General features: G+C 41.2%; 1 protein-coding gene across 2 annotated transcripts in view; it reads right to left on the reverse strand.

Moving 5' to 3' along the window:
• The window catches only part of niban1a (niban apoptosis regulator 1a), a 141,054-nt gene that overhangs the window by 55,917 nt on the left and 64,286 nt on the right, over positions 1-20,851 (reverse strand). Inside the window, exons 4-5 of one of the 2 annotated variants that reach the window (XM_060830296.1) lie at positions 15,155-15,269; positions 6,546-6,710 (exon numbers count right to left, since the gene is read on the reverse strand). In XM_060830296.1, the coding sequence (XP_060686279.1) occupies positions 6,546-6,710; positions 15,155-15,269 (280 nt within the window). Of the gene's footprint in view, positions 1-6,545; positions 6,714-15,154; positions 15,270-20,851 lie in introns of both variants that reach the window. The other variant, XM_060830295.1, reaches the window with a different exon arrangement.

Genomic DNA, 20,851 nt, shown 5'->3' on the forward strand with positions numbered 1-20,851 from the left:
TTCAGGGTGGGATGGTTGTCCCTTGACTTTTGCCAGTTTCCCCAGGCCCAGGCAAAGGTCTCATGCTCACGATTCTGAGCCATGGCCATCAGTGCAGGCAGCAACTTTTGGGGGATATATTGACAGAGCTAGAACTTCAAAGGTCAAAAGGTTGCTTAGAGACAGAGACTTCATTGGGAAGAGAACTTCTGTTTCCTTTAAGCACATACGGGGAAGACATGTCATGTATTCCTAGTCGCACTGCTCAGTGAAGTTAAAAATGGGAAACACTTGCAAGCAACTGGAGAGTGAAGGCAGGACTAGGAGGCATTAAGAAATGAGCAGAGAACCTGCCTGTGGTAAGATCATCACAATTCCCCAGGAGAGGTGGTCCTCCTCAGATACGATAATATTTGTAGGAATCCCAAGTATGTGTCTATGTTTGCAGTGGACTGTCTCAGCATTTTCAGTTGTCAGGAAAGAACATGCAGGAATGCAGCATGTTTGCAGGGGATACAAAATAGAAATTGTAAAGGCTGCTGCCTCTTTTACAGCAATCACTTTAGCCCTTGCAGGCTATGTGTTCCAGTACAAAAAAAACCCAATTTCGATAAATACTAACCATTTATAAAAGAGGCTGATTCATTGGTGTATGGACCCACTTAAGCACAAGCAGGGAATAAGACTCACTCCGTACTACAGTATTTTCGTTGGAGTTAAGACACTGTCAGGTACTTTAAATAAATAGAAAATAACTGAAGCCCTTTGGGGGAGAAAAAAAGGAGGATATTCTGGTGGCTGTGGTCGTATCCAAAGAAAATAAGTTGAACCATTTTCAAGAGGTCATAGTCATAAATCTCCTCAGGACCAGCACTACTTCTGAAGCATGGTCTTAAGTGAGGATCCCAGGCTGGACTATAAAATAGTTGAAACTAGTAAATACTACATCTAGGGATTTACAGGTGATCCATCTGCTACCTAAAAGCTACAGAAGGCAACTCTGGCACCATCTGCCAGATTTTCTGATTCTGTGTGCTCCTACACTGTACTGGCAAAATATTGACATTTAGCTCATTGAAATGGGTTAATGAGGGCCCTCTAAGGTGATCACAGCTTAACAGCATCTATCTGAAAATGTGACAAAGGATAAAAAGACCGTCAACATCTTTTCAAACGTGTGTGAGTTTAAATTGGCCATGTTATTAAACCAGTATTTCTGGTTTTCCCTGGTTATTGTTTTAGATGGGTATTGTAAGTGCTGCTGCAATGTCACAGATACTTGGCTGTTTGAGGTGAATTGGTCGAGCTCTCAGAAACTCCACTGAGGCAAGGGATGGTATGGCTGCCAGCACTTGGCCAGATGGGCATTAAAGATGGCACCAATACTAGGAAGCCCAGGAAGACCTAAATGCCTGTGGTGAGAAGGAGAATAGGACATATAGGATATGGAAAAACTCAGGAAGCCGGACTGGAAAGGAACATCATTGCTTGAAGAACATCAAAATAGAGCTAACTCCGGCCCAGGAAGGACAATTCTACAGACCCATCACTGGGTCCAATTTATAAAGGGCTCAGGTTCCAGCCGGGCAGGGCATTGCCTGTTACCAAGGCAATTCATACTCAATGAGCTCCATGAGGATATTAATTAGTGATTGCTCATTGGCCTTATCGAGGTTATGATAGGATGTCACTGTGGTGTGGTGCCTAGGCAATGAGGCAAATTTGGAGAGATAGCACAAAAATTCTTTCTGGGGCTCACGCTGAGAAACCCTTCATGCAATACATGTAAATTCGACAATCAATTTCTGACAAGATTCAGCCCATAGTTTCTCAATCTTCTTCTGGGAGAGGGAAATGACGCCTACCTAGGCTAGTGTGTGTAAAAGTTGCTGCTGTGTACGAAAATGAATCATTCATTTTAACAAAGGTTTTCAAAGGCTTATTCTGCGAATGCATATGCATGCCTTCTCTAAAAGCTATTTGACAATCTACATGTAGCGGGCTGAATTTCTACACAAATTTTCCCGATTATCTGTTGTGACCTTGGCAGATGTTCCACACAAACAAACGGTGAATGGGATTCCACCATTCCCCCATGGATTTTCTGAAGTTACCAAGGACAACAAGGTCAACCTGTGTGGAAACCAATGACTGTAATCCACAGTTTCAGGAGGAGGGTACATACATCTGTTTTTGGCTTGGATTTGACAGGGAATATCTTACTATTCAATGTCTTGAAAGTTGTAGCATGTTAGAAGGTATATGAAGTGGAGATCAGGGCCAGATCTGGGCTTCTGAATTCCACTGTCAGGCAGAAACATGGGGCAGAAGCCTGAACTGTGAGAAAAACAAATTCCCTGTGACAGCTAATCGATGGCCAGAAGATGGGCTCACTGTTCAACTGATGTTGGTGAGGAGACCAGCTCTTGAAGCTGAAGGATCACAGATGTCATGAGGAGCAGCAGACTGTGTTGGAAGCAAATGAGGGGAAGACACTTGCACGTGAAGGTGCCCCCTTTCCAATATTTTTTAAGTCGAAAAGGAAAAAAAATAGATGATTGCGCAGCCGAGGCCACATCTATGATGGTGGTGGTGAGGGGTGGCTTCTACATGGGTGAACTGTGCTGCTACTGTGCCTGCACATATCAGGAGTACCCCCCCAGGCCGCACAGACACACTGAGGCATTCCTGCTCTCCTGAGAGAAATCTGTCTCCAGCAATCTAAGCAGGTTCCCACTGCCAGTGCAAACCAGGAGGCTGAAAGGAAAATCTAGATTGGTTTCTCTTACTTAATGAAACCTCCACCAGCAAATGGTAATGGTGAGGAAGTGCACTGCACACTGTAGTTGAACAGGCCCACGCTGATGGAAAAGGGTGTCTGTGAGAGACAGAGGTCTCCTGGGAAATAGAAAGATGCCCCTATTTCCAAAGGATATTATCCACATGATTCCACCTTCACACCATGTCTTTCATTGTTTAATTCCCCTTCATGCTTGGAGTGACCTGATACCAGTGGAATAAAGGAACCTTGCTTCATGATTTTGGGCTACCCACATGTTTAAATCTCATGTTACATTTCATTGTCATTAAGTGGCCCTTAATAAACAGTGTCAGCTACCCATCATGGGTAAGCAGGGGGCCTTCCACCTTCTCATTCAAAAAATGGCCTGGGACAGGGAACTGTTCAGGATACAGCAAGGGACCAGCACTTCAGCTGGCAGAATTTTTTTTATAGCTGCCTCTGATTCCAATCCCAGTACAGCCTCAAAATCAAGTGCTAGATGTTTTGATCATTACTGAAAAATCTCTGGTGAAAGCATTGCTGAATTTATTTGTATTCATGGGCAGATTGCCAGAAATATTATTCACACACTAGGCAGGCTAAGGAAAATGGTGTGTCAGAAGCCTATACCTTAAGAGGAGGAAGAAGCAGATTTAACTATAGGATTGGGATTTAAAACATCACCTTTCTCACAGGCATTTTAATAAATCCCAGAGACTCTGTTTACTAAACAGATCCTTTTCCTACTGTACTAAGCAGCTAACTAAAAAAAATGCTCATCATTGACAACAAAAGCTAGTTATTTGACAGCGTTCCTTTTTTAAACAAGATATCAAAAATCAGTTTGGATTGCTCAATTGAAACTAAATTGGAAACAAAATTAGAAGATACTGGAAAAGATCAGCTGGTCTGGCAGCATCTTTGAAGAGAAATCAAAGTTAACATTTCGGGTCTGGTGACCCTTCCTCAGAACTGATGGTAGCTAGGAAAATGTTGGTTTATATGCAGAAGAGAGTATGGGGGAGGGAGTAAGGATTGATTCAGATGCTATTTAACATCACTGCCTTAAAATCAGTACAAATTGTCTACACAGATGAAAATAATCAGTACAGTCAAATTTAACAAGTAACTTAATCTTATAATTTAATTTCAGTATGAAAAAGGAAGAACAAAATTTCATAATTGTTTATATGGGAGACCATCATCCTGAAGAGGCAAACTTTCCCCTTCACCATTCTGCAAACATGCAGCACAATGTTGCAAAAATATTCTTGAGGCAAAAATGATGTACTGCCATCTGCACTGGGAGCAGGAAACCCGAAAGGATCTTGAGACATATCTTCTCAACCCAAAGCTGGAAAATATTCCACTTATGTGACTGTGATCATAAGATTTTGTCCATTACTGTCTAAACTGATTTGCTGCCATCATTAAATGTGCAGTTTCTTAAATATCTATCTTTCTTGACAGGTTTGCACTAGAAATCTGCTTCTTTGATATTATTCAACGAGCAGTTGTTAAGTTTTGTTTCTTTGTTGACATTCCTTACACAAACAATTATCAATAATTTTCAACAGTTGTCTCTACATGTTATGCTGTTGAGTCTTTACTTTCTCCTCAATTTCAATACTAGGTCAAATTCACAAAGGAATAATTGGGCAGAGCCACAGCAACTGCAGTTAGTTCTGACCCAGCTGGGGAAACATAGTAGTTGCAGAAGGCAGATTGCCCAGACTTTAGTGTAGACTTCCCTGGAGGAGCTCAAATGTAGATGCTGAGAGAGGTCATTATTCATTTAAACAGTCAGCAGTGCTAATAAAGCATTGTGCATTCGTGACCTTTTATAATGACAAAAAAGTGCACAGAGATCAAACAACAGTCTAATTTGTGTGTGAAACTCTAATATTCAGAAAAATTATGAGTCCCAGTTTTCAACCAGAGATTGAATGTAGCTGTCATGGGGGTGGGTGGGGGTGTAGAAAGAAGCTCCATTGTATCATGAAAGGATTAAAATGATCCTCAGCTCTTTTCCTTCTAAATATAGACATCTTTATTGGATTCACATTGTACAGCCAGAGCACAACTATTGTGAGGTGGACACAAATATATAAATTTTGGACGAGGAATTCTGGCCAAAGGTTCAAAGCGGTCATCCAATCTACTGGTCACTACTCTAAAAACACAAAAGATGTCACCAAGAACCATTTAGCCCTTTAAAAGGTGGCTCAGCCACAAATTCTTCTACCTCAACTCCACCTCCTGCACTACTCTCATTTCTTTCAATTCACTTGACGTCCAAAAATCTAGCAACCTCTGTCTTCAATATACCTCACCACTGAATATCTACATCTGCAATGGAGAATTTCAAAGTTCATACTGATGGTCCATTATCATCTGCTGGTTGATATGTGTATGTGCCTGGCCGACAAATGCTGTGCGAAGCTTATCTATGGTATTCCCACGGCTGCTGCTATTCACTGCCTAGGCTGACATGTGGAGAATAGCCACTTAGATGAGATGTACAAGGACTGCCAGCACCTATGGAATAGTAAAGTCACCATAATCATTCGAGACAGACCACTGATGGTGGCTTAACCTGAGTGTCACTATGCCTCAGGTGAAGGGACAGGTTAAAAATGAAGGACCTTCATGATAACCTGAGCCAAAATGAGAATTGAATTTGTGCTGATTGTGAAATTATGTATCACAAATTAGCCATCCAGCCAAATGAGTCCATCAATTCCCCCACAGAATAGTAGATCAGCCATTGGTTCTTCCAGGAATATTTGAAGTCAACGTCCATTGCAGCATGTGGTGTGCCTGCCAACCAATTTTTATATTGCCTTAGCCATCCATGACAGTAAATATATCAGTGCAGTCAGCTAGAAACAGCTGCAAACTCAGGGATAAAAATTGTATTACATGATTTGTGCATCAGACCAATTTACCAGCAAGAACAAATTCAGCAGAAAATAGCTTAAATATTTTAAAAACAAATAATACAGAAATAGACAGCAAAAAATATTTTCTTCTTCCAAGTTCCCAGCTTCTGAGTCTCTTTAGCATATTTTGGGACTGAGTTTTGAGACAGTCGCTGTCCACATTTATACATCAAAGATAGATTTACAAGATTATGTCACTAGAATTATAGTGAAAAGAGGCTTCCAGTTCTGTCCATGATGCAATGGCTGAAATTGCTGCTGCTGCTGCTATCGGGTTTGATCTATCTATCTGACTTTGGCTTTAGAACAGAATCATTTAGCTCAGAACAAAATAATTCAGCTACAATCTAATTGTTTGTGATTGGCACAGAGTGAAATTGCTCTCCTTCTACTGGGACATCTCTCTAAATGAAGAAGCATTTTTAATGCAAGAACTACTCCCTCTTTCCTTTCAATTAATATTACATTTTAAAATTCTATCTTTGTATCAAGAGAATTGAGTTTTGATTCTTTCATCAGTGCCTCATTGATTCTCAGTTTTGACATGTGACAGTTGCTAGGAAGTCATGTAATTTTCTTTATTAAAATTACTCATGTTTCCCAACCACGTTGACAGATGTTTCCCATTATTCACCAATAGAGAAAATCTACAGAATGGATAACATCCAAGTTGCCAATAATCTACATTTAGAGCTTGTTTTGAAATAATACAGAACTTGCTCAAATCTCTTTTCTGCAATGTACCAAACCTATTGATTTTCACTGGTGAGGTTATGATGTGAAGAGGATTGAAAGAAAGCCATGAATCATATGGAGGTTTGGGTTCATGTCATCAGCCTTACCATAATTCAGGTGCCGGATACAGTCATTCAGGACAGCCCCAAATTCACGCTGAGTCTCTTCATTTTCAAAACAGAAGTAACTATGCTTTCTGTACGGGTGCCATAGGTACACGGAGTATTGGGTATGGTTAACGAGAAAGCTCTGATTACCATCCTTCCCACTGGCTGCTGAAAAATAAGCAAAATTAATGTTATTAGGAGAGAAAATATTAATAGAATCACCATGCCCTGGCTCATTGGTCTAAGGGTATGGTTCTTGCTGTAGGAGGACTGAGAAAGTGTGAGAAGTCTCAGGTTCAACTCCCAGATAAGCTCTCAGATTTGGTAACTAGCTCCTTTATTGTTAGAGCTCCTGTGATAGTGACAGTGGTTCAACTCCCACAGACTCCAGAGGTGTGCAATGAAATATCTAAATAAATGGATTAGAAAATATCTACAAAACAAAGTACCATTTATTTTCTGTCCACAGTCTGCCTTAGATAGATCAGGGATACTGGTTGCTCCAATATGTTAACTTTCTGGTCATTTAGGAATTCACCCATACCCAATACCTAAAATTACAATAATGTTTACAAAAATTTTTTGCTCGGCTAGGTCAGTATTTATTGCCTATCCCTAATTGCCCTTTAAGATAATAGTGATCTGCCTTCCTGAAATGCTGCAATCCTAGTGCTGTATGAACTCCCACAGTGCTGTTAGGAAGGAAATTCCAGGATCCTTCCCTAAGAACAGAGAAGGAATGCTGATATAATTCCAAGTCAGGATGCTGTGGGGCTTGGATATGAGTTTGAAGATGAAGGTGTTCTTACGCATCTGGTGCCCTTGTCCTTCTAGATGGCAGAGTTTGCAGGTTTGGAAGATGCTGTGGAAGTGAGTTGTCACAGTGCATTTTAAATATGGTACACATTGCTGCCACTGTACACCAGTTGCGGAGAGGGTGAAAATTAAAGGTGGTGAATGGGGTGCCAATTAAGAAAGGTATTTTGTTCTAGATAGTGTTGAGCTTAAGGAGGTGTTGGAGCTGCAGTCTTTCAGGGAAGCAAAGATTATTCCATTACACTCCAGACTTGTACTTTGTAGATAGTGGGCAGGCACTGGAGAGTCTGCAGGTGATCTACTCATCTCAAAGTCCTCAGCCTCTGACCTGCTCTTATACCAACACTTATATTGCCTGTCCAATTCAATTTCTGGTGCAGTCCAAGTGTAATGGTAGGACACATTTATGATGTAAAATGGATATCACACCCACACACAACATGAATGACTTCAATCCTGGTAAATAAGTAAACTTGCCACCTAAGCATTAAACTGACATCACTGATCAACTCTTAATTTTCTTAAGTTTTGAACCATTCATGATTAAAAAGAACTTGCATTTATGTAATATTTATTAATGCAGCCAGACATTCCAAAGCACAATTATATCAAGAATGAAGTATTTTTAAAGTGCAATCACAGTGTCAGTAGCTCAATTGTGCTCAGCAAGCTCCTCCAGTCACTGTCTGATAATGAGATAATCTGTAGGTATTCAAAGTTTGGGAGAAGATTTGCAGCTCGGGTGCTCGTTGTTGTGGTTCTGTTCGCCGAGCTGGGCATTTGTGTTGCAGACGTTTTGTCCCCTGTCTAGGTGACATCCTCAGTGCTTGGGAGCCTCCTGTGAAGCACTTCTGTGATCCTTCCTCTGGCATTTATATAGTGATTTGTACCTGCCGCTTTCAGTTGTCAGTTCTAGTTGTCCGCTGCAGTGGCCAGTATATTGGGTCCAGGTCGATGTGCTTATTGATTGAAACTGTGGATGAGTGCCATGCCTCTAGGAATTCCCTGGCTGTTCTGTTTGGCTTGTCCTATAACAGTAGTGTTGTCCCAGTTGAATTCATGTTGCTTGTCATCTGCTTGGCTACTAAGGATAGCTGGTCATGTCGTTTCATGGCTAGTTGGTGTTCATGGATGCAGATCGTTAGCTGTCTTCCTGTTTGTCCTATGTAGTGTTTTGTGCAGTCCTTGCATGGGATTTTGTACATTACGTTGGTTTTACTCATGCTGGGTATCGGGTCCTTCGTCCTGGTGAGTTGTTGTCTGAGAGTGGCTGTTGGTTTGTGTGCTGTTAGGAGTCCTAGTGGTCACAGTAGTCTGGCTGTCAGTTCGGAAATGCTCTTGATGTATGGTAATGTGGCTAGTCTTTTGGGTTGCGGCATGTCCTCATTCCGGTGTCTTTCCCTTAGGCACCTGTTGATAAAATTGCGCGGGTATCCGTTTTTGGCGAATACATTGTATAGCTGTTCTTCCTCTTTTTGCAGTTCTGGTGTACTGCAGTGTGTTGTGGCCCTTTTGAATAGTGTCTTGATGCAACTTCTTTTGTGTGTGTTGGGGTGGTTGCTTTCATAGTTCAAGACTTGGTCTGTGTGTGTCGCTTTCCTGTATACCTTTGTGGTGAAATCTCCGTTCGGAGTTCTCTGTATCATCACGTCTAGAAATGGGAGTTGGTTGTCCTTTTCTTCCTCTCTAGTGAATCGGATTCCTGTGAGTGTGGCGTTGATGATCCAGTGTGTCTTCTCTATTTCTGTGTTTTTAACGATTACAAAGGTGTCATCCACATATCTGACCCAGAGTTTGGGTTGAATTTGTGGTAAGACTGTTTGTTATAACCTTATCATTACCATTTCTGCAAGAGTCCAGAGATGGGTGAGCCCATGGGTGTGCCGTTGATTTGTTCATATATTTGGTTGTTGAATGTGAAGTATGTTGTGAGGCACAGGTCCAGTAGTTTGAGTATGCAGTCTTTGTTGATAGGTTCAACGTCCTGTTGTCTATTCTGCATGTCCAGCAGGTTGGCTATTGTTTCTCTGGCTAGGGTTTTGTCGATAGAGGTGAATAGTGCCGTTACATCAAATGAGACAATAGTTTCTTTCTTGTCTATGAGTATATTTCTTATGATGTCCAAGAATTCCTACATCAAGAGCATTTTCGAACTGACAGCCAGACTACTACGACCACTAGGACTCATAACAGCACACAAACCAACAGTCACTCTCAGACAACAACTCACCAGAACGATGGACCCGATACCCAGCATGAGCAAAACCAATGTAGTGTACAAAATCCCATGCAAGGACTGCACAAAACACTACATAGGACAAACAGGAAGACAGCTAACAATCCGCATCCATGAACACCAACTAGCCACGACCAGCTATCCTTAGTAGCCACACAAGCAGATGACAAGCAACATGAGTTCGACTGGGACAACACTACTATTATAGGACAAGCCAAACAGAACAGCCAGAAAATTCCTAGAGGCATGCCACAGATTCAAACAATAAGCATTTGACCCAATATACCGACCACTGCAACGGACAGCTGGAACTGACAACCGGAAGCGGCAGATTCAAACCACTGCAAATGCCAGAGGAAAGATCACAGAAGCGCTTCACAGGAGGCTCCCAAACACTGAGGACGTCACCTAGACAGGGGATGAAACGTCTCAACACAAATTCCCAGCTTGGCGAACAGAACCACAACAGAAGATAATCCATTTCTGTAATGTTGACCGAATATTTGCCTCTGTGAAAGTCTCCGTAGTACCATAGGATCGCAGATGGCTCTTCTTTGAAATTATGCCATTGGATTCTTTACATCCACTTGCCTAGTTCAACATCAAATCTGACTGATATTGGACAGAATTATCCCAACTCCCGAGTGAGTCAGCTGGGAAAATATGGCAAGATCAGAAAAAGTGAAATTTTTGATGGCAAGAAAAAAAGCTGGACTTTCTCCCAAGATTTTAATAATGAGATGAGAATCTTGTAGTGATCAGCATGAGGACCATTTGCATGACTGACATCTCATTATCAACTGTTTTTGTCTCATTTATAAGCAGTTTGCTATCCTTCCATATGGATGAGAGATATTAGACAGTGACAAATACCACGATGGAAGTCAGAGCGGCTACCTTGTGCTGTGTAGTCCTCTGGGCCTCCACCTTGGCCAGCAGCCTCAACATTTCCCAGCATGTTGCATGGGCAGTGACCGCCTGTAATCCTCATCCATGGAGGCTAGCATTGGAAAAACACCAACTTTACCACATCATCATGACACATCTGATTCAGAATGGAGCTCAGCACTTTAATACTGCACTTTGAAGAGCACCAAGCCCTTACATTGAAACGCTACTGCCAGCCCACTTTGCACATACAGACGTGCAGCTATCTCATGGATAGGAGCAGGATGCATCGCAGGGCTCTTAGCTCGTTTCCTTAATGCTCACTCACCATGTGCCTACTTGAATGCTCAGCACACCTTTTTGCATTTTGCTGCTTCATTCAAAAGTTACAGGCTCACGTTTCTGTTTTGCGTTACCTTTTCACACAAGCACAAAGGCAGGCAGCTTATCACAGTTGTCAGCTGTGATCAGTCATGGGAATGGACATATTCTTGTATGACATTGTGCTACAGTGTTGCAGCTACAGCATGTGCCAGCAGCTTACACAGAAAACCTTGGCAGCAAAAACAGGAAGGCAGATTATTTGAATGGCAATAAAATTAGGAAAGGGAGGAGATGCAATAAGACTGCGGTGCCCTTGTACACCAGTCACTGAAAATGCCCACCAGAATGCGTCCCCAATTGCAATCGAGCTAAAGTCTCCACCAAGGAGTCAGTATCTGAGCTGGAGAGGGGTGGGTGTAGTAGCATGCACAGTGAGAGTGTAAGGGAGGGGGGAGAAGATGGTAGCACTTACACTTGCACACAGAAGGTCATTAACAACTTCCTGCACCCACTGGGTGTTCCTCCAGTCCATGGACATCATACTGACCTAACTGGCAACTTCACAGCAAGCTGGCAGGGTCTAGTGCTACAGCCTGCTCTGTCAGTCTTGAGGAAGGAGCACTGCTCTCTTCTCCAACAGCCATCCACCAGTACCTCCAGGTCCCGGTCAGCCAATTGGAGTGCCAATGTACAATGGTTAAGGGCAGATCCTGGGTTGCAGTGATTAACATGGGCACAGCTGGGCTTTAAATATGGCATCTGCTGGGGGGATTCCTGGAAGGCACAATATAGTGGGCAGGGTGTCACAGAGGTGTGGTACATGTAAAATTAAAAATCACACAACACCACACTACAGTCCAGCAGGTTTATTTGGAAGTACTAGCTTTCAGAGCACTGTTCCTTCAACAGGTAACTAGTGGGGCAAGATCATCAGACACAGAATTTATAGCTAATGATCACAGTGTCAAGCAATTAAAATGATATATTGAACAAACCTAGATTGGTGTTAAGTCTTTCATCTTTTAGAATGAAGGAACAGCACTCAAAGCATGTAGTTCCAATAAACCTGCTGTAACCTAGTGTTGTGTGACTTTTAACTTTGTCCACTCTAGTCCAACACCAGCACCTCCAAGTCATGCATATGTAATGAGGTGAGCAGTGTAAAACTGTATAAGAAAGGTGTCACAGAGAGAAACTCTTCATGAAACTCTCCAGAATTGATATTTAGCTGATTTTATCTCGAAGACAACAGTACTCCCTCAATACTCCACTGAAATATCAGTGTTGATTTCTTGAACTGAAATCAAGAACCTAGAACCTTAAGACTCAAATGCAAATTGTGAAAAACTGAACTGGCATTCAGGATAGCACAAAGAGCAGATAATAACCCATGCTGACCTGCTCAAATTTAGTGGGCTGACTACTACAACTTTTGATAAGTGTTAAGTTGACACAGCCTTTGTTCTGCCGATGGATTACAGTAAAATTGTTGTGGTTTCTCAAGCCTTTTATTTTCTGAGCAGATCATTGTGACTTTTTCAGTTATGTCCATTTCTCTCCTTGTGTACGCTGAAAACTACAATCTAGACCTCTGACTTCTCAGATCAGAGATTAGTGAATGGATGTGTAAATTAAAGCAGGTCTCTCTCACTCCACCTCTCACATCCCCAGAGAGAGAAATCTTAGCAGGAAAGTCAGCATTTCTTCAATACAAGTTTGGGAGTCCGACATAGATCACTGAATTTTTTTTGCCCTTTATCTGATTTTAAAATTATATAAACTCAACTTAGTTTGAAACACAAGCTTAAAAAATCATTTGAATGCTTTGGACAAACAAAAACGTTACCTCTCAAGGCAATAATATGTTCAAGTCCCAGCTACTAGTGAACTTGTCTTTTCAGTATAACCAGCCAATGGTAGTATTCACCTTCATCTTCCGCTCAACAAGTAGACAAACCACAAACCACATGTTCTATGCTGGGCTGCAATACTCACGTGTTGTGTATGTCTACCACAGGAAGAAAGAGTTGGTGTTTGTGGGAGAGGGGAGAGCCAACATTTTGACCCCATACCAGGCTGTGCATTTTTGCCAGAATTAGGAGGGTCCCATTCCTCTGCTTTTTGAAATGGTCATGCGTCCTATGAAAAATGATTCTCCAACTTATTGGTTCTAACTGTACTTTTGAGTGAAAACATTCAACATCTTGTCTCCAGCCTTCTGATCAAAACTGGCTGATTGGTCTCAGTTCATTCTTTCCTCATACAGATTTGTGAATTTCAAAATGTCAAGTCCAGTAGCTACCCAATGGCCCCACTGTAGGGATTCTGATTTTATGATTCACTCCATATGACGTCAAGAAACAGTTGGAGACAGTGGATATGGGCCCTGACAACATTCCAGCAATAGTACTGAAGACTTGTGCTCCACAACATGCTGCTCTCCTAGGCAAGCTGTGCTAGTATAGTTACAACACTGGCATCAACCTGACAATGAGGAAAATAGCCCAGACATGGACAGGTTGGACCGAAGGGTCTGTTTCCATGCTGTACATCTCTATGACTCTATATGACACAAATAGCAGAACAAATCCAATCCAGGCAATTACTGTCCCATTGGTCTACCCTGAGTGATGAGTAAAGTGATGGAAGGTGTCATCAACAGTGCTCTGCAATAACCTGATCAGTGACATCCAGTTTGAGTTCTGCCAGTGTCACTCCGCTCCTGACCTCATTATAGCCTTGGTTCAAACATGGATAAAAGAGCTGATTTCCAGAAGTGAGGTAAGAGTGACAGCCCTTGACACCAAGGTTGCCACACTCGGTTGAATGCATCAAAGAGTCCCAATAAAACTGGAATCAGAGGGAAATCTCTTCACTGACTGCAATCAGACTGAGCACAGGAAGGTGTTTATGGTTTTTGGAGTTCAGTCATCTCAGCTCGAGGGCAAATCTGTAAGGAATTCATAAGGGGAGTGTTCTAGGACCAACCATCATCAACTGCTTTAATGATCTTCCGCCTACCATAAGATCAAAAGTGAGGATGTTCACTGATGACTGCATAGTGTTCAATGCCATTGATACTGAATGGCCAGTCAATGACTATCTCCAATAAAATGGAATCTAATTATCACTCCTTGACGTTCAAAAGCATTATAATCACTGAATACTAGCACACAATCAACATCCTGAGGGTTATCACTGACCAGAAACTGAACTGAACTAGTCATATAAATATAATGGCTACAAGAGCAGAACAGAGGCTAGGAAACTTGCAGTGAGTAACTCAACCCCTCAATCCCCAAAACCTGCTCACCAGCTACAAGGCACAAGTCAGAAGTGCGATGGAATACTCCCTACATGACTGGATGAGTGCAGCTCCAACAACACAAGTTTGGCACCGTTCAGAATGAAATGGCCCACTTGATACTGAGCATCTGTGGTGGAAAGAGTGAATGTTTGTGGATGTGGTGCCAAATCAGTATATATTATCTATAAAGCTGCACTGCAGAAATTCATCAAGGCTGCTTAGACAGCATCTCCTAAACCTTCAACCACTACTATTTAGGGCAAGTGCAGCTAATACATTTTAACATCACCACCTCCAAGAACTTCTCTAACCCACTCACTATTCTGACTCAGATACATCATCATTCCTTCAACGTCACTGGGTCAAGAGCTTGGAACTCTCTCCATCATGGCATTATGGGTGTACCTACACAAAATGGATTACAGCAGTTCAAGACGACAACTCAACACCACCTTCCAAAGGGATGCGCAATAAATGCTCACATTCCATGAATGAATATAAAACTCTTTGGACTGATCTATGCTGAAACAGTTCTGGAAATCAAAATGCATTAAAATGTTAAATAAAAACTGAAAGAACCGTAGGTGTGGTAGCATCTGTGAAGATTAGATTCCCCACAGTATGGAAACAGGCCCTTTGGGGCAACAAGTCCACACGGACCTTCCGAAGAGCAACCCACCCAGACCCAGAGCACCTAACAGTACGGGCAATTTAGCATGGCCAACTCACCTAACCTGAACATCTTTGAGACTGTGGGAGGAAACTGGAGCAAACCCACGCAGACAGTGGGAGAATGTGCAAATTCCACACAGAAGTCGCCCGAGGCTGGAATCGAACCTGGGACCCTGGTGCTGTGAGGCTACAGTGCTAACCACTGAGCCACCGTCCCTTTTTCAGAGCTGATGTTCAGAGGAATGATCATCGGAGCCGAAACGTTAACTTTGATTTCTCTTTACAGATGCTGCCAGACCTGCTGAGCTTTTTTCAGCAACTTCTGTTTTTGTTGCATTAAAACATTGACAGTTCCAAGATACGCACCATTTGGATCAGGGAAATACTTGTCCACCAATAAGGCATATTCAATCATTGATGTAAGCACTCTGTAACCAGTTGGAAGAAGTTTACACTTTGGTTCACCTCCTTTCTGGTAGGTCTAAAACAGGTATAAAAAGCAGTCAGTATCCATGGCAACACAATTTTTTTTTGAAAATTTGTATTGAGGCAAACACTTACATTGACAAATCCTTTCTATTTTCCACAGCAAGATATTTTGAAAGCTACTGCAGTGAGAGAAAACCCAATTATTGTCAGAACTGTCCTTAAATATTTATTAAAATAAATGACCCAGCAAAAGAAAATTTGGAGATGAGGTCAGTATGAACTTTCAGGCTGGGTGCCACAGGAGACATGAGGGCCAGCTGACTTTCACATTCAGGCCTGTAACACTGGTTTTGTAGGGAGTTTCAGTCACCAAGCTGGCATTACGCTGCAGCTCTCGGAACTGTTCCAGAACCACAGCCAGCAGGCAAGGTTGGTATAGTCATGCAATGATAGTTATCTTGCATGCATCTTTCAAATCTCAGAAAGTCCCAGAGGTTTGGAAAATTGCCAATGTTATACCCTTATTCAAAATGGGAACGAGATAAAAAAAGCAGTTAACTATGGACCAGTTATTTTAACATCTGTCGTTGGAAAAAAGTATTTGACTATATTATAGAAATTATATTTCATTTAATACTTAAAATATCATATCTGTTATAAAGGATGTAATAGAGTACTTAGAGTTACGTGATATAATCAAATAGAGCCAGTGTGGCTTCATGGAAGGGGATAAGACACCTGACTTCTTCGAATTGGAAACAATCTGGATAGATAAAAGGGGTACCAACGTATATAATAAGTTTGATTTCCAAAGACTTTCAATAAAAGGCACGTAAGGCTACTCAATAAGATGAGAACCAACAGTATTGAGAATAGTCTTTTGGCATGAATAGAGGATTGGCTAACTAATAGGTTTATTCCTGATGAAGGGCTTTTGCCCGAAACGTCCAATTTACCGCTCTTCGGATGCTGCCTGAACTGCTGTGCTCTGCCAGCACCACTAATCCAGAATTTGGTTTCCAGCATCTGCAGTCATTGTTTTGACCTAACTAATAAGGCACACAGAGTTGGGATAAGGGTTATTGTCATATCAGCAACCTATAATTAGTGAAGTGTCTTAGGGATGAGTGTCCATTATTATATATTAATGGACGAAGAAAATGAATGTACCATAACAATGAATGTACTATCCCAAGTTTATGGCTGACACAAAAATTGGTGGGAAGGAAAGGGAGGAGGATCACACAAAAAAGAGTGAGCAGGGGGATATGAGCAGGCAATAAAACCTGGCCGAGAGAAAATCATGAGGAAAATTGAGATTATGCTCTTCACCTGGAAGAATCAAAAAGCTGAATAGTATTTGAATGAAGAAAGACTACAGTAAGCTGCAGAACTGAGGACATTCATGCCAAATTACAGAGAGCTCGCATATAAATTCATTGGGTAATAGGAAAGGGTTAACCTGTCTATATTGCTCTGCAAACTCTGTCATCCTCGATTTTTTGCTTTCCCACCTTTTTTCCATGCCCACCTTTGTCACGAATGTTTTAGCTGGAGTAACAACGATTATAGGACCTCAGTTTCAATACTTCAATAGTCTCTTTCCTGTTTTGGATGGGAGTATCCATCTTAGCACTAATGAAATTTGACCCAACTGGGCAAACAAGGTCCCTGGTAAATTTTATACTCTTCTCACCTGCTTTCTGGACAACAACTGATTAGCATCTGGCAATTCTAATGACATAATTAAAGAAAATTAAGACCCATTCATTCTTTCTTCTAAGTAAAATAACTGTCATATTGAAGTGATATAACTTTTGTGCAAAATAGGAAAATATATAGTGCACAAGGCTTCAGGAAAATAAATCTTGTACAAGTTACATTTAAGAGATGAGATAAGATACAGATTGAAGCAGGAATATTAAGATATTAAGGTCCATTATATCTATCATAATATATAGCACCTAATAATCATTAATTATCAATGAAAAGAGTTCTTACTAACATTTACTCATTGAAATATTCTTTACAGAAATAACTGAGAAGATGGAAGGATTACCATTAAAAAGAAAACAATCAATCAGAAACTAAGGTTTCTTACAAAAAGAAATTCTGTATGGTTTCTTTAGGTCATTTCCCTATTAGACGATCAACTAAGTAGGATGGTTTTCCTTCCCAATTGTTTTTAACATTGATGTAATACTCTTAGCAATCTCTTGAAATTATCTATGGTTGGCTTGGCTGAATGGACATTTTTACTTCTGTCACAATGGACATATAACTTGCCCAGATTTTGCACTAGCATTGAACAAGTGGTGCTTACTCTTCAATATGCTTATACAACATCTTGCAGTGAATACACATATGAAATAGCATATCGAGCTGTATAAGGGATCCGGGACATATTTCATCAAGGCAAACAACTGGGTATCTTAACCAAGCAGATTGAAAAATTGTCCCTGAGACATGTTAATTCTGAACTAGAAAGTATTAATGGGAATTGTTAAGTCAATATCAAATAGGAACACAGAAGTAGGAGTAGGCCATTTAGCTCTTCAAACTTACTCTGTCATTCAAGTATGGTTGATCTAGATTTGGTCTCAGATCCACTTTCCTGACTGCACCCCTGATTCATGGTTCCCTTGTCTAATCAATGATCTATCAAACTCACCCTTTGATAAATTCAATCCCCAGACTCCATTATCTTCTAGGGAAGAGAATTCCACATACCAACTACTCAAAAAAAAGTCTCCTCATCTCTATCTTAAAAGGAAGTCCTCTTATTCTTAAACTATGCTCCCAATTTTTATCTTCTTCATTCAGGAAAATATTCTCCAGATATCCACCCTATCCAGACCCCTCAAAATCTTCCATGTTTCAATAAGATTACCTTTCATCCTTGAAAGCTCCAATGGATGTAGTCATAAAATTTGTCAAATTTCGTTCGTAAGACTACAATCCCAATCCAAGAATGAATCAAATTAACTTTCCCTGAACTTCTTCTAAAGCAATTATAAAGTTTTTAAAGTCAGGAAACCAAATTGTACATTGCTCTATATCTGGTCTCATCAAACCCTGTTAAGGTCGTTCTGCTAAAACGTGTTATCGCAAATTTACTATAACCCGATTGACAAGTTGGGGGTCACTGTTTCTAAAGCATGAACTTTTAAAGCATGTATTGGTTATAACAAACTCTAGCCCCATTAGTTTAAATAGTGTTGCTACTATGCGATTTTCTTATACTATAGGATTGCATGAGAATGTAAGTACCATGTGATAGGAGAACCGTCTGTACTGCTGCAGTAAAATTTCCTTACTGTGATAGTCGCCTTGCAGTAAATGACAACATTTGCTTTCTGAATCACTATCTGTACATGCATTCTAAATTTCCTGTAATTTATATGCCAGGACAGCCAGATCCCTGTGCTACCATGTCCTGCAACCTACATTTAAATAATATACTGCCTTTCTGTTCTTCCAGCAAAGATGGACAGGTTCATATTTAACATGTTATATATCTGCCAAAGTTTTATCTACTAACTAACTTCCCTTTTCAGACCCTCTACCTCATTGTGATAACTTGCTTTCCCACCTATCTTGGTGTCGTCAGAAAAGTTAGCTACCATCCATTTTGTCTTCTCATCCAAATGTGAGGTGCTGCATTTTGGGAAAACAAATCTTAGCAGGACTTAATGGTAAGGTCCTAGGGAGTGTTGCTGAATGAAGAGACCTTGGAGTGCAGGTTCACAGCTCCTTGAAAGTGGAGTCGCAGGTAGATAGGATAGTGAAGGCAGTGTTTGGTCAGAGTATTGAGTACAGGAGTTGTGAGGCCATGTTGCGGCTGTACAGGACATTGGTTAGGCCACTGTTGGAATATTGCATGCAATGCTGGTCTCCTTCCTATCGGAAAGATGTTGTGAAACTTGAAAGGGTTCAGAAAAGATTTACAAGGATGTTGCCAGGGTTGGATGACTTGAGCTATAGGGAGAGGCTGAACTGGCTGGGGTTGTTTTATCTGGAGCATTAGAGGCTGAGGGGTGACCTCAGAGGTTTACAAAATTATGAGGGGCATGCATGGGATAAATAGACAAAGTCTTTTCCCTGGGGTCAGGGAGTCCAAAACTGGAGGGCATAGGTTTAGGGGGAGAGGGGAAAGATATAAAAGAGACCTAAAGGACAACTTTTTCACAGAGGTGGTACGTGTATGGAATGAGCTGCCAGAGGAAGTGGTGGAGACTGGTACAATTGCAACATTTAAGAAGCATTTGGATGGGTATATGAATAGGAAGGTTTTGGAGGGATATGGGCCGGGTGCTGGCAGGTAGGACTAGATTGGGTTGAGATATCTAGTCAGCATGGATGGGTTGGACCAAAGGGTCTGTTTCCATGCTGTACGTCTCTATGATTCTATGACTCTATCCAAATTATTAAATAGTTGTGACCAACCATCTGATCCTACAATCCCTACAGTGTAGAAGCAGGCCATTTGGCCCACGAAGTCAAAACCAACCCTCTGAAAAGTATCCCTCCCAGACGCACCTTATTCCTGTAACCCTTCATTTCTCATGGCTAACCCATCAAGCCTGCACATCCCTAGACACTGGCAATTTAGCATGGCCGATCCACCTAACCTGCACATCTTTGGACCACAGGAGGAAACCAGAGCACCCAGAGGAAACCCATGGATGGGGGAAAATGTGCAAACCAAACAGAGACAGTTGCCCGAAGATGGAATCAAACCTGGGTCCCTCACGCTGTGAGGTGCTAACCAACAAGCTACCATGCCACCCTCTGCAGTACTCCACTAATTACAGCTTGGGCTAATTTGAAAAAACCGCTTATCCCTTATCTCTTTCTTTATCTAAACTAATATCTTACCCCTCCACCTCATCTTCCTTTGTGCAATATCCTTTGAAGTGGCAGCTTAGCAAACATCTTTTGGAAATCTAAGTACACCACATCTATTTGGTACATCTCTATCAAACATTCATGTTACCTCATCAAAAACTCTAATAGATTAGTTCAATATGACTTTGCTTTCAGAAAGCCATCTTGACTGTGTTGACATTGTTATTTTCTAAGTATCCCTCTTTGATGATCAATTCTAGCATCATCCCCAGGCCAAATGTTAGGTTAATTAGGTTATAGCTTTCCATTTCCTTCCTCACTGCTTTCATGAGCAGATGTGTTATAATTGCTATTTTCAAATCTATAGGGATCCTCCCAGAATCGAAGAAATTTTGAAGAAATAATCAATGCATCTATCTTTTAAAAAGCCTAGGATACAGGACACCTGGTCCTGGGCACACGTCATCCTATTGTTCTGCAGTTTTCCCAGCAAGTTTTATTTGTTTTAACTGTTTTAAGTTCATTGCTTCATAATTTGAAAATATATTTAGGAAATTTTCCAAGTTCTCTACTATGAAGTTAGACATAAAATACTGTTTAAAGCCTCCACCTTTTCTTTGAATCAGAGGAATTGATCATGGGAAACACAATCTCTCATTGACAGGCCTTCTGGAGGAGATAACTTGAGTCTCCCACTGACTCTTCAGCCTGCAGGTGGGACCTACCAATGCCTTCATAAAATCCAACCCAGGAGACAGACTCATTTCAACATGACCTGTATGGGAT

This window comes from Hemiscyllium ocellatum, chromosome 9 (genome assembly GCF_020745735.1).
Source record: "Hemiscyllium ocellatum isolate sHemOce1 chromosome 9, sHemOce1.pat.X.cur, whole genome shotgun sequence".
NCBI lineage: Eukaryota > Metazoa > Chordata > Chondrichthyes > Orectolobiformes > Hemiscylliidae > Hemiscyllium > Hemiscyllium ocellatum.